The sequence below is a fragment of the Emys orbicularis genome, chromosome 9, assembly GCF_028017835.1.
Source record: "Emys orbicularis isolate rEmyOrb1 chromosome 9, rEmyOrb1.hap1, whole genome shotgun sequence".
NCBI lineage: Eukaryota > Metazoa > Chordata > Testudines > Emydidae > Emys > Emys orbicularis.
This window is the reverse complement of record NC_088691.1, coordinates 58073474-58089365: the sequence shown is the minus strand read 5'-3', so window position 1 is coordinate 58089365 and position 15892 is coordinate 58073474. Positions and strand designations below refer to the sequence as shown.

At 43.9% G+C, this 15892-nt stretch overlaps 1 protein-coding gene across 1 annotated transcript in view; it reads left to right on the top strand.

The window, feature by feature from the left end:
• Positions 1 to 4641: 4641 nt before the first annotated feature.
• IWS1 (interacts with SUPT6H, CTD assembly factor 1) overlaps positions 4642 to 15892 on the top strand; it is a 28728-nt gene continuing 17477 nt past the window's right edge. The window contains exons 1-2 of the mRNA XM_065410695.1: positions 4642 to 4690; positions 7314 to 7429. Coding sequence (XP_065266767.1) covers positions 4657 to 4690; positions 7314 to 7429 — 150 coding nt within the window. The 5' untranslated portion in view covers positions 4642 to 4656. The remainder of the gene's footprint in view (positions 4691 to 7313; positions 7430 to 15892) is intronic.

The following is a 15892-nucleotide window of genomic DNA, read 5'->3' as shown; positions in this document are numbered from 1 at the left end:
TTATACTGCGCTTTTGTGATGCAAAAGTCACTTCACCACAAACATAGCAGAAGTTATCTGCACTGTTCACACAAGTACGAGGCATCTCTGCTCACTTTGGCTAAACAGAAATGTGTCCCTTTGCAAAATCAAACACTGACAAATAAGAGAGCATGACACTGTATGATTTCTAGAGCTGATATAGGGCAATTTGTTCAGCAGAGTGATGTAAGCTTCGTTATGATTGCATCATCCATGACTTCTAGGAATAACATGATGCAATTCATATCATGTATGATGCAATACCAGCTTCAGACTGCATCATTCATTGTTTTGCCTAAAAAGCAAGTACTGTCCAAACCCAGACATAGATTTATTCATAGATCCAGTCAAAGATGTATTTTAGTCATTTCTGGTTTAAATTGAGATCCCTTCCCTTTATAACTCACTTATCCTCCGCCATTCCCAAGTCAAGGGTCGTATATACTGACCCAATAGCATATCTTGAAAACTAGAGCCAATCAACAATTTTAAGCATCATTTTCGTTCTCAGTGACCCAGAATTAGTAAAGTTTGACTACATTTATTTCAGAAGCATTTTGGCTGTAGAGCAGTGTTCTTTGTCTCCTAGTGCCCAGCTGGAAATGTTTTTCAAGAGGGAGACTGAAACTATAAAAAGGAGGGACAAGCGTCCCAAGGGACCTCTCTCTTTTTCTCCCTGCCCATCACATTCACTGCACCTGAAGTGACAAAGGAAGCATTCGTTGGACTCTGGGGGAGGGGGGGTCCTGACCTACAGGGTTTGGTCAGTAAAACTGCTGAAAGCATGTGGTGAGAAACTTTGCTTGAATCTGATATAGTTTATGTTAGGCATTAGTAAACATTTTATCTTTATTTTTCTTGTAACCATTTCTATATATATAATGATATATCATTGCTTCTACTTACTTAAAATCTCTCTTTGTAGATAATAAACCTATTTTACTGTTTTCTTTAATCCAGTGTGTTTAAACTGAAATGTCTGAATAACTATTTGAGATAATAAGATGGCATATTATTCCCTTTAAGGAATAATGGACCTAAAACATTTGTACTTTCTAGGAGAGGGCTGGGCAGTAAATGACATACATTGCTGATGAAAATCCAGGACTGGCGGTCTTTTGGAGTTACCCTGCAGTATAACCAAGGTTGCTGAGAGCCAGAGTGTAACCAAAGTGTGGCTGGCAGAGTGCATCAAACCTCAAATCTGTATCAAACTGAGTGTCTCCATCTGATGTGTGAAGCCTGGGATGATGATAGGATAGGATTGGGGTGTTGATGTTCATGCCAACCTGCTCCACTGCAGAGGCCCTTGCTGGGCTAATTAGATTCCTTCCTATGCTGGAACTGATGTCATCAATGCCTATAGTTCTTGGGTTTCCAGCACCACCCAGATGGTGATTCTTTTGCTTTGCTTTAGATTTTCAGGGCTGCTGTAAAAATCACTGGATGGTCCCAGGTAGTTGGTAGACTCCACTTACAAGCCTGGGAACACTTTAGATATGGTGTTTTGGATGGGACTGGATGATGGAAGAATGCACATTACTCTTCTGCTGTTTCCTGTTCAAAACTAAGGGCTGCATAGGTGCATCACTTGGGATGACCTGAGAGGTATTTTGCCATTTATATATATTCAAACACCAGTTACTTATTCATATTAGCATATTAGCAACAGGGCAGTGGCTCTCAACCTTTCAGGAGTCTGATTTGTCTTGTGTACCCCCAAGTTTCACCTCACTTCAAAACTACTTTCTTACAAAATCAGACATAAGGATACAGAAGTAACTACAGGCCTGTTAGTTTAACATCTGTAATATGCAAGGTCTTGGAAAAAATTTTGAAGGAGAAAGTAGTTAAGGACCTTGAGGTCAATGGCAATTGGAACAAATTACAACACGGTTTTACAAAAGGTAGATCGTGCCAAACCAACCTGATCTCCTTCTTTGAGAAAGTAACGGATTTTTTAGATAAAGGAAATGCGGTGGATCTAATATACCTCGATTTCAGTAAAGCGTTTGATACGGTACCCCATGAGGAGTTATTGGTTAAATTGGAAAAGATGGGGATCGATATGAAAATCCAGAGGTGGATAAAGAACTGGTTAAAGGGGAGACTTCAGCGGGTCGTACTGAAAGGTGAACTGTCAGGTTGGAGGGAGGTTACCAGTGGAGTTCCTCAAGGTTCGGTTTTGGGTCCGATTTTATTTAATCTATTTATTACTGACCTCGGAACCGAATGTAGGAGTGGGCTGATAAAGTTTGCAGATGATACAAAGTTGGGAGGTATTGCCAATTCGGAGAAGGATCGGGATATCCTGCAGGGAGATTTGGATGACCTTGTAAACTGGAGTAATAGTAATAGGATGAAATTTAATAGTGAGAAGTGTAAGGTTATGCATTTAGGGATGACTAACAAGAATTTTAGTTATAAGCTGGGGACGCATCAGTTGGAAGTAACGGAAGAGGAGAAGGACCTCGGAGTCCTGGTTGATCGCAGGATGACTATGAGTCAGCAATGTGCCGTGGCCGTGAAAAAAGCTAATGCGGTCCTGGGATGCATTAGGCGAGGTATTTCTAGTAGGGATAAGGAGGTGCTGGTTCCGTTATACAAGGCACTGGTGAGACCTCATTTGGAGTACTGTGTGCAGTTCTGGTCTCCCATGTTTAAAAAGGATGAATTCAAACTGGAACGGGTACAGAGAAGGGCCACTAGGATGATCCGAGGAATGGAAAACCTGTCGTATGAAAGGAGACTCAAGGAGCTCGGTTTGTTTACCTTAACCAAAAGAAGGCTGAGGGGGGATATGATTGTTCTCTTTAAATATATCAGAGGGATAAACACCAGGGAGGGAGAGGAATTATTTCAGCTCAGTACTAATGTGGACACGAGAACAAATGGATATAAACTGGCCGTCGGGAAGTTTAGGCTTGAAATTAGACGAAGGTTTCTAACCATCAGAGGGGTGAAGTTCTGGAACAGCCTTCCGAGGGAAACAGTGGGGGCGAAAGACCTCTCTGGCTTTAAGATTAAGCTTGATAAGTTTATGGAGGGGATGGTTTGATGGGATAACGTGATTTTAGTCAAGAGGTCAATAACGTGCCATTGCTGGTAATTAGTAACGATGGTCAATGATGGGATATTAAAAGTTACTACAGAGAACTTTTTTCCAGAGGGTCTGGCTGGAGAATCTTGCTCGCATGCTCGGGGTTCAGCTGATCGCCATATTTGGGGTCGGAAAGGAATTTTCCTCCAGGGTAGATTGGCAGAGGCCCTGGAGGTTTTTTGCCTTCCTCCGCAGCTTGGGGCAGGGGTCGCTTGCTGGAGGATTCTCCGCGACTTGAAGGGTACGTCTACACTTACCTACGGGTCCGACGGCAGGCAATCGGTGTTCTGGGATCGATTTATCGCGTCTTGTCTAGACGCGATAAATCGATCCCGGAAGTGCTCGCCGTCGACGCCGGTACTCCAGCTCAGCGAGAGGAGTACGCGGCATCGACGGGGGAGCCTGCCTGCCGCGTCTGGACCCACGGTAAGTTCGGACTAAGGTACTTCGAATTCAGCTACGTTATTAACGTAGCTGAATTTGCGTACCTTAGTCCGAAGTGGGGGGGTAGTGTGGACCAGGCCGAAGTCTTTAAATCATGATTTGGGGACTTCAACAGCTGAGTCAAGGGAGAGAATTATTCCAGGAGTGGGTGGGTCAGCTTTTGTGGCCTGCATCATGCGGGAGGTCAGACTAGATGATCATAATGGTCCCTTCTGACCTTAAAGTCTATGAGAAGTGTCGCAGCACACTAGTACTGAGACATTGCTGACTTTCCCATTTTTACCATATAATTATAAAAAATCAATTGGTATATAAATATTGTACTTACATTTCAGTGTATAGTATATAGAGCAATATAAACAAGTCATTGTATGAAATTTTAGTTTGTACTAACTTCACTAGTGCTTTTTATGCAGCCTGATGTAAAATCAGGCAATTATCTAGATGTGTTGATGTACCACTGGACGATCTCTGTGTACCCCGGCTGAGAAACACTGCAATAGGCTATGGGCGATTTGGAGTGTGTCACAGAACTATGGATTCTTTCAGAGAGAGATAAACGCTGCTGTTTATGTCGTTCAGGGTTGGTTTGGTCTCCGTGGGGAGGGCCCCTGCCTGTTCCTTGGGGGCGGCCCGCCCCAGGGGCACTCGGTGGGGCCCTGGTCTCCCCCAGGCTCAAGGGGGCGGACGAAGACGGCTCTAGCCCGGCTCCACCCTCCCGGTGGGCTGGCCCTGACAGGGCGAGCGGGCGGTCGCCCCCGTCGCTGGACCCAGTTAGCAATAGGTAGCGCGCGCGCCGCCAAAACGCCGCGAGACTTCTCTGTGCCTGACCTCTCGCGAGCGGAGCGTGCTGTGTTGCCCTCTGACCCCGCTGGCCGGTGCAGCGCATGCGCGCGAGCTGTCTGTGAGGGTGCAGGGGAGGCGCCATTTTGGGCCCGCGGCAGCAGGAAGCGCCGGGGATTTGATTGTACGCGGCGCGGGGGTCGGAACGGCAGGTCCCCAGTACCAAGCCCCGGAGTCGGGGCCCTGCCCCGCCCCCTCCACCAGCAGCCTGCGAGCCCTGAGAGGGAGGCGGGGGCCGGAGGCCCGCGATGGAGGCGGAGTACTACGGCGGGGACCAGTCAGGTGCGGGGCGGGAGACACCGTTTTGGGGGTGGCGGGTAGGGCTGGCGGCTGCCGGGCCCGGGGCAGCTCCTTCAAGGGAGAGATTCTCATCCCCTTTCCCGGGCAGCGCCGCCAGGCCCGTCCGACCGGAGGGCTGGACTCCTGTCTCCGCACGGCCTGTTTGTGGGCCTAGCGCGGGGTCGCCTGGGCCAGGGAGAGAGGAGTGGGCTGTAAGGGACGGCATATCCTAGGAGTGCGCTCGTGGCTCTGCCTCGGTGACAGGCTGGCTCGGGGGGTCTTGGAGACAGGCTGGAGGTTGATGTGGGGGCCCTCCTGGGGGCAGCGAGCTGGGTGACACCCTGGGTGCTGACAGGGTTGTCCTTGGTGGGGAACTGGGTGACACCTTGGGTGTTGATGGGGGCTGTTTTGGCCGGGAGGGAATGGGTGAAAGGCTGGAGGCCACCGGGGCTGTCTTTGGGAGGTGGTGCCTGGGTGTTGGGCTGGGCAGCAACAGGTCTGGCTTGGGCTGAGGTGCGTGAGTGACAGGCTGAGTGGTGACGGATTATTTTGTACTGTTTGGAAATGGACAGACTTGGTGTTGACCAATATGGGTGAGACAAATTAAGCATGAGGTTGAGAGATGCTATAAAAAGCCAAAGAGATTACCATGTAAAGTTCTCATTACTATCACCTACCATTTTTAAATCAGGAGTTATGAAGCTCAGGATCTCTGAGAATCAGGTCATTAAGCTTTCCTCCCGCCCCACAAATAAAAGTTTTTTCTAAACAAAGTATCCCATTTGTTTATTACAGGTAGATGTTTCTGACCTAATAGAACCTCCACAATTGTCTTCAAAGATATTTTAGCCTCAAAATGATGCCTACATCACATTGGCTGGTGAATTATTGTAGATTGTCTAGGTTGTTGAGGATGTCTTCTTCAACCAGGTTGACTCAGTTGAGCTAGCAAGAGGTCTTGCCTAAGCTAGGATTTAATGTTGACATAAGCACCTTTTTACACATGCTAGGTACTAGGTTTTAACTCGACTAGTTTAGCTTATGCCTTGTCCACAATAGATTTTTAAGACTTATTAATTAGCACTGTTGGCTAACATGCTTAACATCTCAAATCTTAGTCTAGATGAAGCCTACGGGCTACAGCATGATCAGCTGAAATGATCTAAGGTCCTGGTTTGGTGAGCAAAAAAGTGTGGTTTTCAAATGTCAGCTCGGTCAGGTTATTTTCACACAGTTAAAATTCCTCTTGATTCTCATTAATAGCATGTCTGCCATGGAAAAACCGGGGTGCTTCTAAAAGATGATAGCCAATATGTTTTAAAATCCTAGAGCAGTCAGGGCAAGTTGTAGTTCTAACACATGTTAGCTGGTTGAGGTGAACCAATTATTGTTAAAACTACAGCTTGTCCTAACTGCACTAGACTCTTAAAATATGTTAACTATTGCATTTTAAAAGGACACCTTTTTCCTAGTGTAGACAGGACCTAAGATGTAGGCCAACATGTTTGAAGGTTTGTTAGGTGGCTGTGTTATCCTAGACTCCTTCCTAGGATACAGTACAACCAGCTAACTTGCTTTCAAATGTGTTAGCCTGCATATTAATGAGTATTAAGGTGACTTTGAAATTGTGTTAAAGTAATTCGATTGTGCTGATATGATGGAAGAAAGCACCATTTTTGGCTGTTAAGACAGCCATGATTGAGGGCTTGACTACATGCCACTTTTGTGCAGTTCTTGTATGGTACAACTCTCTAGAGTGGCTGCAGCTACTGGTGTATATAGTATAACTGTGGTTCTCAACCTATTTACCATTGTGGGCTGTATATGCATATGCATACTGTGGTTCTCAACCTATTTACCATTGTGGGCTGCATATGCAGCTCTCTGTGTTATATGTGGGACGCATCCACACAATATATATACTACCTGGATGGCCCTCAGGATGTCATATGGGCTGCAGCTGTCATATGGGCTGATTGGGCCCTGATCATGGGAGTTTTACCATTTAACTACATCTGTTTCTAAACAGAAGTTGTTATAGTAGTACAAAAACTATGCAGACAAGCCCTAAAGCATGCAGGTAATTAACATCATTAGATCTGTGACAGGTCTACTTAAGTGTGATTGAATATGAAGTGTTTGATTTTATGATACACATAGTATTTCTGATGATCATATGAGCCTGTTGGTCACATTGTTATACTGTAAGTTTCTATGGCCTGTGTCTCTGAGAGTAGTGAGGATCACAGTGGCGGATTTGCCTCTACCTCAAATTTTCTTGATAAATTTTGTTCTGGAGATAATCTAAAGTGATTCATTTTAAGAATGTAGATGATGGGAATCGCAACCTATAAAGGAGCTGCTATAAAAGCAGCAAACTTTATTCTTTTGTCATTTAACTGGTAGTGTACTGTAGCTTCTGGTTTTATGCTCTGAAATCCACTACTTGCTGATGTCTTTTTCTGTCTTTTAACAGTGTCTATTGTTTTAATTCTGGAACTGGAAGTTCTGGTTGTGAGTCATGCCTGTTGGCTCTCTGATTTGCAGAAATGTCAAAAAGCTCATATTTTATAGGTATTGAAAGATGTTATTGAATCTTACTTTTTTTTTTTTTAATTTGGTGTAGATGATGGTGGAGCCACCCCAGTACAAGATGAGCGAGATTCAGGGTCTGACGTTGAAGATGATGTAAATGATCAGCATTCTGGATCAGACAATGAAAGCTTAGGGCATCATTCAGAGGTACCAGTGAAATGTTTTTATTTGATCAAACCAAACATGTCTTTCTGTAGCCTGAGTTTAAATGAGAGAGGGCCTTACTCTTAATGGAGATTAATTTTATATTGGGTTCCTTATACCAGACCCTTAGAGTAGTCTTGCAAAATTTACTTCCCTAGACAGCCAGGGGATGTAATTTTTTGGCAAGCAAGTAGGATAATAGTTTTCTTATCATGATAAAATAACAGATTCTGTGCTTTAGCTAGTAAAGTTTACTTCTGAGGGAATTCTGCACCCAAAAAAAAAAAATCTGCACACAGTATTTAAAAATTCTGCATATTTTATTTGTCAAATAAATGTGGAGGCTCCAGCATGGCAGTGGGGAGCACAGGCCACTGGCCGCACAGAGGCGAGAGATCACCTTGCACCCCCCTCCCCGGGATATGGACTTGGCAGTGAGGCTGCATCCAACCCTGACACAGCGCAAAGCCCGGGCCTACCCCAGAAACACCTTGGGGCCCTGCCCCTTCATGCCAGGTGCACCAAGATAGTAAGCAAGAGGGACAGTCTCACACGCACGCCCAGCTCTGGCCCCTGATCAAGGTGTGGGGCAAGCAGGCTCAGCCCAGCAGGCTCCAAGTGTGGAGGTGCTTAGTGTGGGGGGATCCAGGTGTGGAGCTAGACAGTTCTGTGTGGGGCAATATGGGTGCAGGTGGCTCGGTGGGGGGTCTGAATGCATAGGGGTTTGGTGGGGGGTTCTGGGTGCAGGTGAAATAGGACTCTGCAGGAGATCCAGGTGAAGGTGGCTGGGTCTCAACAAGGTAGTCTAGGTGTGGGGGAATGCATGGGGGTCCCGCTGCTGGGGGAGTGGGCTTTGTGGGGTGGAGGTCTAGGTGCGGGGGCCTCGTCGGGGTGATCCAGTTGCAGGATGGAGGTTTGAGGGGGGGGGGCTCAGCAGGGGGTGGCCTGGGTGTAGGGGTGGGAGTCCAGATGCAGGGAGGGTGGGGCTTGGTGGGGGAGTTCTGGATGGGGGCAGCTGAGGCTCGGCATTGGGGGGATGCACTGGGGTTGGGTGGATGGGGGAGCAGCTCCCCATATAGTGACCCCTTCGGCTGAGGAGGAATGTGAGCAGGAAGCGAGGGGAAGGGGTGCAGAGCTTCCTGCAGCCGGGAAGGTTTCTGGGGGTGGGTGTGACCCTGACCTGGCTGCTCCTTGCAGGGGAAGAGAATGTCTTATCCTCTTCCAGCCCAGCTGGGACTAGCAGCTGAGCCTGGCGCAGGGTAGAGCATCTCCAGCGCATGTCGGTTCTCTCTCCTCTCCCCCTTCCCCTCCCCGGGGCAGTGATTTACATCCCCACTGGCTGCTCCAGGTGCCCAAAACGATGTGCCTGCGCTGCTGGTAAGAGACTTGTGACCACTCTTGTAGCTTCCCTATCATTTTCTGCAGGGAAGCAAAGAAATCTGTGGGGGACATGAATTCTGCACACGTGCAGTGGCGCAGAATTCCCCTAGGAGTAAAAGTTTCATGATAGTTTTGCAAGGATGCTTTAGAAATATCCTTACAGATATCGCAACGCATTAACATAGCTGCAAATAATTTCAAATATATTTGAAATGATAAATGCTGTTTTTCAGGGATTTGTAGCTTAGCATAAAATTTAGCATGTTTATGCTGAAGTTTTTCAGTACAGGAGTAAATTTTCTTGGGGGAAAAAAGTCCCAGAACAAACACATCAACACTTCTGGTCAATTAAGTTACAGAATGGGCGTGGGGAAAATACATCTTCACTATTTTGGGTGTGTTGCGATGTTTTTCTGTGTCAAAAAGCTCATCCCTGTGGGAAGAGTACAGGTGCCTCTCTTGCAGTTCATGGTATGGATGGCTCCTCATGTGGTCTGGAATCCATATTAGGAAAGGGGATAGAGTCAGGTTGGCCCAGGAGTGGGATGGGGTAGACTCAATGTACTATGACTGGAGTTTGGGAGTGGGATGTGGAGAGGGAAGCACTGCCAGAACTGCTGCAGGGATACAGCGCTTTCATGCACATCCCATGGGATCTCCCAGATTAAAGAGCAAGTTTTTCATGGGCTGTAGAGGATTTCCCCACCCCTTCCCCTCCACCTGACAGGACATTTATGAAGGAATCTCAACAAGGATGTCTTTGTGAAGTTTTCTCACCTGCCTATTGCTTCCTTCATGAGATGGTATAATCTGGGCCTATGAAATTCTGTCTTTTCCTAGTCAGTGATGTGGCAAAGGCCTATTCACACTCATTGTGAAATGCCTTAATTACAATATGGATATCTGCTTGTGTACAGTAACTTTCTTGTGTAAAGTATCAGAGGGGTAGCCGTGTTAGTCTGAATCTGTAAAAAGCAACAGAGGGTCCTGTGGCACCTTTAAGACTAACAGAAGTATTGGGAGCATAAGCTTTCGTGGGTAAGAACCTCACTTCTTCAGATGCAATGAAGGTATCTGCATGAAGATGCAGATGATAGTGTCTCAGAGGGATGGCTTCAGATTCTTGCATCTGAAGAAGTGAGGTTCTTACCCACGAAAGCTTATGCTCCCAATACTTCTGTTAGTCTTAAAGGTGCCACAGGACCCTCTGTTGCTTTCTTGTGTAAGTTGGTTCTGTGTTCCAGGTTGACACTACATGATGTGGATGTCTCTGGATGTGTATTATGTGTTACAAACTGTTTAAATACTTAATGTGATACACTGTAACACTTCACTCTTTTATATAGCTTAGCATGCAAGCCAATTTTGTTCTCGCAGAAGAGCAATTCGTGTACTATATTTTATTCAAACCCCAAATGTTGGAAAGAGAAAATAGAACAAAGTATTTTTTATTAACAACATGAAATATAATTTTTTTAATTTACTTAAGTTCAAATTTTAAATTTAGAATGCCCTGTAAGGGAGGAAAAAAAGGTCAGTGCTTGCAGTAGAAGAAGCCAGATCAGAAATGGTCAGTGGCGGTGATCAGGGGTGACTTCTGTGGGAGTGGGGAAGCTTGAGAGGTGGCCCTGTGTAGGACCAATTTTCTTAGCATAAGTGAGATGATAGTGTCTCAGAGGGATGGCTTCAGTAGGTGCAGGATGGAGATCAGGTAGTATTTTAGGGAATTAATAGTTTCAGAATATGACAGGAATTGCAAAACAAAAGAATTGCCAATCTGATCAGGGAAGGTAACATTGGAGCCTTGGGGCCATTAGCATTTCATCTGATGTATGAGGGTTGAGTTAATCATTCAAACTCTTGTATAGTCTTGTGGGGCATTAGTGTTACATACTGCATTTATGGTCATTTGAGATCTGGTTTAAATACACAAGCAATTGCTTTCAGACTGTCCTTTGCATTGACAGACTCTTTTCACATATGCACTGCTATTAAAAACATATGAGAATACTAACATTAGGGAGCTATCATCACTCTTAAGTGACCTTGTTGTACATGCGCATGGCAGTATGTAAGGGATATGTAGTATGTAAGGCAGTGGTCTCCAACCTTTTTACGCCCAAGATCACTTTTGGAATCTAAGGGAAACCCAGGATCTACCCCGCCCCTCCCCCGAGTCCCCACCCCTTCCCCAAAGCCCCGCCCACTCCACCCCCCACCCCCGCACCCCGTCTCTCGCTCTCCCCCACCCTCACTCACATTCACCAGCCTGGGGCAGGGGGTGCGAGCTCTGGGCTGGGGCCAAGGGGATTGCAGTGTGGGAGGGGGCTCTGGGCTGAGCCTGGGGTAGGGGATTGGGGTGCAGGAGGGAGCTTGGGGTGCAGGATAGGGTATGGGGTGGTGGCTCTGGGAGGGAGCTCAGGGATGGGGGTTGGGGTGCGGCCTCCCGCGGGGCAGCACTTACCTCCGGCAGCTCCCGGTCAACGGTGGGTGCAGCAAGGTTAAGGCAGGCTCCCTGCCTACCTCAGCCCCACACCGCTCCCGAAAAGGGCGGGCATGTGGCTCCATGCGCTGCCCCTCTCTGCAAGCACCACCCCCGTGGCTCTCCCAGCCAATGAGAGCTGTGGGGGCGGTGCTTGCAGGCAGGAGCAGCGCACAGAGGGAGACGCCTGCCCTCCCGGGACCACAGGGCTGCGCTGGCCGTTTCCGGGAGCGGCATGAGGCCAGGGTAGGCAGGGAGTCTTCCTTAGCAGCAGTCACACTGTGCCGCCAGAGATCGTGATCGACAGGGAGATCCTCTAGGATCAACCAGTCGATAACGATCGACCAGTTTGTGACACTGATGTAAGGGGTAGGTACACTCTGGCTTGCTTGGAGACTCCTCTGTATTTGAAAATGGATAAAATAATCAGTCCAGTTAATTTCAAACAAGGCTCCTAACACTAGATTTTAAAGATATTTGGGTAATCTTAAAAACCACAAATTTATTTTAAAAGGTGTTAATTTTGCATGCCAAGTCTTAAGGTACAGTAATTTCCAGATTTCCTACAAGTCAAGATTAGAGATGTAGTTGAAATTATAACACACTAGAGCCGCCCCCCAAAAGGAATGACTTTCAGTGTTTCACCATATTCTCCTTTCTGAATTTGTTTTCTTATGTCCTCTTATTTTCTTCATCCATAGGAAAATGTGGGAAGAATGACATTCAAGGGTAATAAAACCTTTGAGAAAGCCTAATCAGATAAGTCTTTTTAATTACTATTTCGTCTCTAAATTAGAATTCAATTAGATTTTTTTTAAACTAACTTTTTAAACTTTTTAAAATTTTCAAATTTCTTTTCCAGGTTCTTAACTTAAAGAAAGAGGGCTCTTGAGGATTTATTTATGTAGGTCTTAGGTTTGTGGGTCTCAGGTATGTGGGGAGGGTTTCTTTCTACAATTCTTTCCCGGCTTTCCTTCCCCCATCCCACTTTATCTCTAAATGTTTTCTTTGATGTCCTTATCAGTTTTGTTTTAGCTAAATAGAATTAGATAACACACAGTTTTAGTACAGTAATGCATATTAAATCAAATTTACAGTGTTGGTATGATTTGGGGGCCAGATTCTGTGACCAGGCCCATATGGAGCCTTACTGACTGCAATGGGACCCTGTGGGTATAAGGATCCATCCCTGCATATTCAGTTGCAGAATTGGGGTTCTAGGATTTTATGGAAAACATTTTCTTATTTACCTTGGATTTTTAAATCAAAATTAATTGCCAGATCACCATTTGATGATTATATAAACTTTGGTGTAATAATTCATGGGATCATACTGGGTGGCTAACTTTTTAACTTTATGCATTGATCCAATAACCTGTTTACTAATCTGTTAATGTTTTACATAGAAGATTAAAACTGTAAATTTGATTTTAATATATTTGTTACATTGTACTGTACTAAAGTCTGCTGTTACTGAATTCTTTCAGCTAAAAAAGATAATTAAGGACATCTCAAGTAAAAAGTTCATAGATAAAGAGAAGGAAGAAAAGAAAGCAAAGGAATTAGAGCAAAAAATAGGGTGGGGGACAGCTATCTGAGACCTATTATCATTAACATTGTCTGATCTTTTCTTTGAACTAAGTATTTGGAAAAGAAAAATAGAAAACTTATGATATTAAATGCATATGTGTTGCATAATTTCTGCTGAACAAATTTTTAGAGACGAACTAGTAAAATAACTGACTATCTCATAAGGCTTAGATCCCAAACTTCTTCCTTGCTTCATTTTCTAGTTCATCATATTTAGTCATTTAACTAAAATAATATCTCTGCAAAGTCACATTCTTAATGTTACACACATAAACTATGTACTCCAAGACAGACTTTCATAAACTGTTTTATTCATAAACACTTTTCAGCCCATATAGTTACCTGTGTATTTTCTATTGTATTCTCTGAAACAGGTCTTTAGAGCGCTTGTTATTTATTTGTAGTAAGGTAGGGCCCAGAGGCCTTAATCAGGATTGAATGAGGCCCCATGTTGCTGGGCACTCAACAAACAAAATTAAAGACAATTCCTGCACCAAACATCATACAGGCTAAATAGGATGTTAGCTCCTCTTCATTCTTAGGGCTGACCTGACGCTTACTGTCAGTCTGTCACAGGTTTAGAGAGAGATGTTGTTTCCATAGGATGCAACATATATTAATGCTGCTGCAAATTGCTATGATTTGCTATAGCAGTGTGATTTCTAAGATATGCTATTAATGTGTCTGCGTGATTGTTCTGCTTTGATTTCTTACCAACTAATATGAATACCAAGTTACCAAGATCTTTCTAGTGTATTCCGAAAGATAAACCAATAGCCTGCAGTCAACGCTATTGGCCCAGGGATCGAATTGTTTTACTTTCTCATTACATATCCCCCAAAGAGTTTCCAGCCCTGGCAGGTTGTAAGATAAAGGACTTAAACATTAATGTTTGTACCTCTGCTGCTGTTTCCCTTCCCAGCAAAATCTCATGCTACTGCTGGTATCATGAACAATTCCTGGTTTCATGATGTACAGTTCAATGAAATTAAATTAAAAAAAAATAACTTGAGGAGGTTGGGTGGGAAGGTACAAGGCTCTTCTACCAGAAGGTGACCAGAAGTTCCTCTAATCCTCCCCACCTACAGCGCTGACCAGCATTCACTCTGTAGATTCCATCCTGACATTCTTGATTACAGCGCTGACTGCCGCGGGCATTCTTGACCTTTCTCTTCCTCAGCTGCAGCTTTCTTCTTGATCGTAGCTCTTTCTTCAATAATGTGTTGAGAGAAAGCACGCCAAATGCAGCAATAATCTGTAGATGTACTTGACATGTTCCTAGTACATTACTTAGGAGATACCTTGCAGTGGAGGGAAAGAGAATCAATGTTATGATTAGCTAGTTCCCGAGGGAACCTGCAGTGACTTGTGGGAGGTGGTTAGTACTGTGGTCAAGCAGAACTACTGGTCCCATGCTGCTGGAGGGATTTTTCTACCTTTATAATTTTTTGTTTTAATTTTTTTCTTAAAATTAATATATTCTCTAATTGTGGCACTGTAGTTTCTTATAAACATAGAAAATGGGAAGTACTTAGAATACTAACATTATCATCATGAGATTCAAATGGCCTCCAGTGTTACAGGGAGAGAGAACCAAACAAGAGAGAAAATGTTAGCTTGCTTTTGTGGTGCTGCTGAGAGATTTTACACAAGTACCATTCAGTAACATTTTGAAGATAAATTTGGTCACATGCATGCTTTAAGATCATGTAGTTCTGATACTATCTTGCTGCTTCCTTGTGTCTGCAGCAGTGATGGAATTTAGCAGGTAATATCTTTGGACTGCTAGTTAGAGATAAATGCATCACTTGAAATCTGGCATCTAAGACTGAATAGTAAACAGCATTGCTTTTTTAGCTATCGTCATTCTGGAGACAGCAGTTGCTAAAATCATGATCAAATTTCAAGTGTATGTACATGAGAGAATTTTAAGTAAAACTGGAAATTAACAGTGCTCTTCAGTTTAGCTCTGGTGTGAATGCATCTGAAATATTGTATGCCATTCTCAGTTGTGGGGAAAAATGCATGTAGAAGAAATAGGTGAATAAGGAATGCAGCTTCCCAAGAGAGTTAAACTTACGGCCAAGTGAAGACGTGGGGGAAGATATGTCTATAAATGTGTTCATGGTAAATAAACAAAAGAAAGAAGTTAGTAATTTTGCAAAGATGGTAGAGCATGGAGTCTAAAGCTAAGGAAGATAAAGTTTAGACTAGGCAAGAGAAAAAACTTAGTAAGAAGTGGAGATGTCCCACTTGAATCAGTGCTATAGAAAGAACAAATGAGTTATTTTCACTGTGCTATATTCTCTGTTTGGGAGGAAGACAGGCTTATTCTGGCATTGGAAGTTTGATATGCTGAACTATTGAATTGGATAATATCTAGGGGATGGAAGTCTGAAAAGTCTCTCTGAAGGAATGGATGATGATGGTGTTTTGTTTTGTTTTTAAACAGGAAAATTTAATATTCAATTTTTATCCTGGTGGGAGAATGGATTATATAGACTTCCTTTTTCCATCCAGGATAAATTAAAATGTTAGACCTTGTTACCAGCATTCATATTCAAAAGTTTTTTTTAAAGCTTGGGCTTGTGAAATTTTTCATTTATTTGTGACATACAAAAGACGTGATAGGATTGGTTTAAAAAATGGCTTGTTTTACTTCTTAAGTATCAACAATGTCATCTTTGGTCTTCTTTGTTTTTTGCTAAGTGATCTTCTGGGTATCTGAGGAGACATATTGTTAGCTCACTGCTTCCCTGAAAGGGCAGAGGTGTGGAATCTTTTAAAAAAGATGTCCTTTCCCAAAAATGTTCATTAGTCATTGAACACATGTTAATAAAAATTAACAGAAACCACTGTTAAAAGTTTGATTAAAAATCTCTTCTTCTCTGTTGTTAAGCTTTCACCCTCTTGGTATCAATTCAATAGATCTCCAGTCATAGTTCTCCAGAGCAGACAATACCTGAATTTCTAATATAACACAGCAAGCAGGATTAAAAATAAAGTAAAATTCA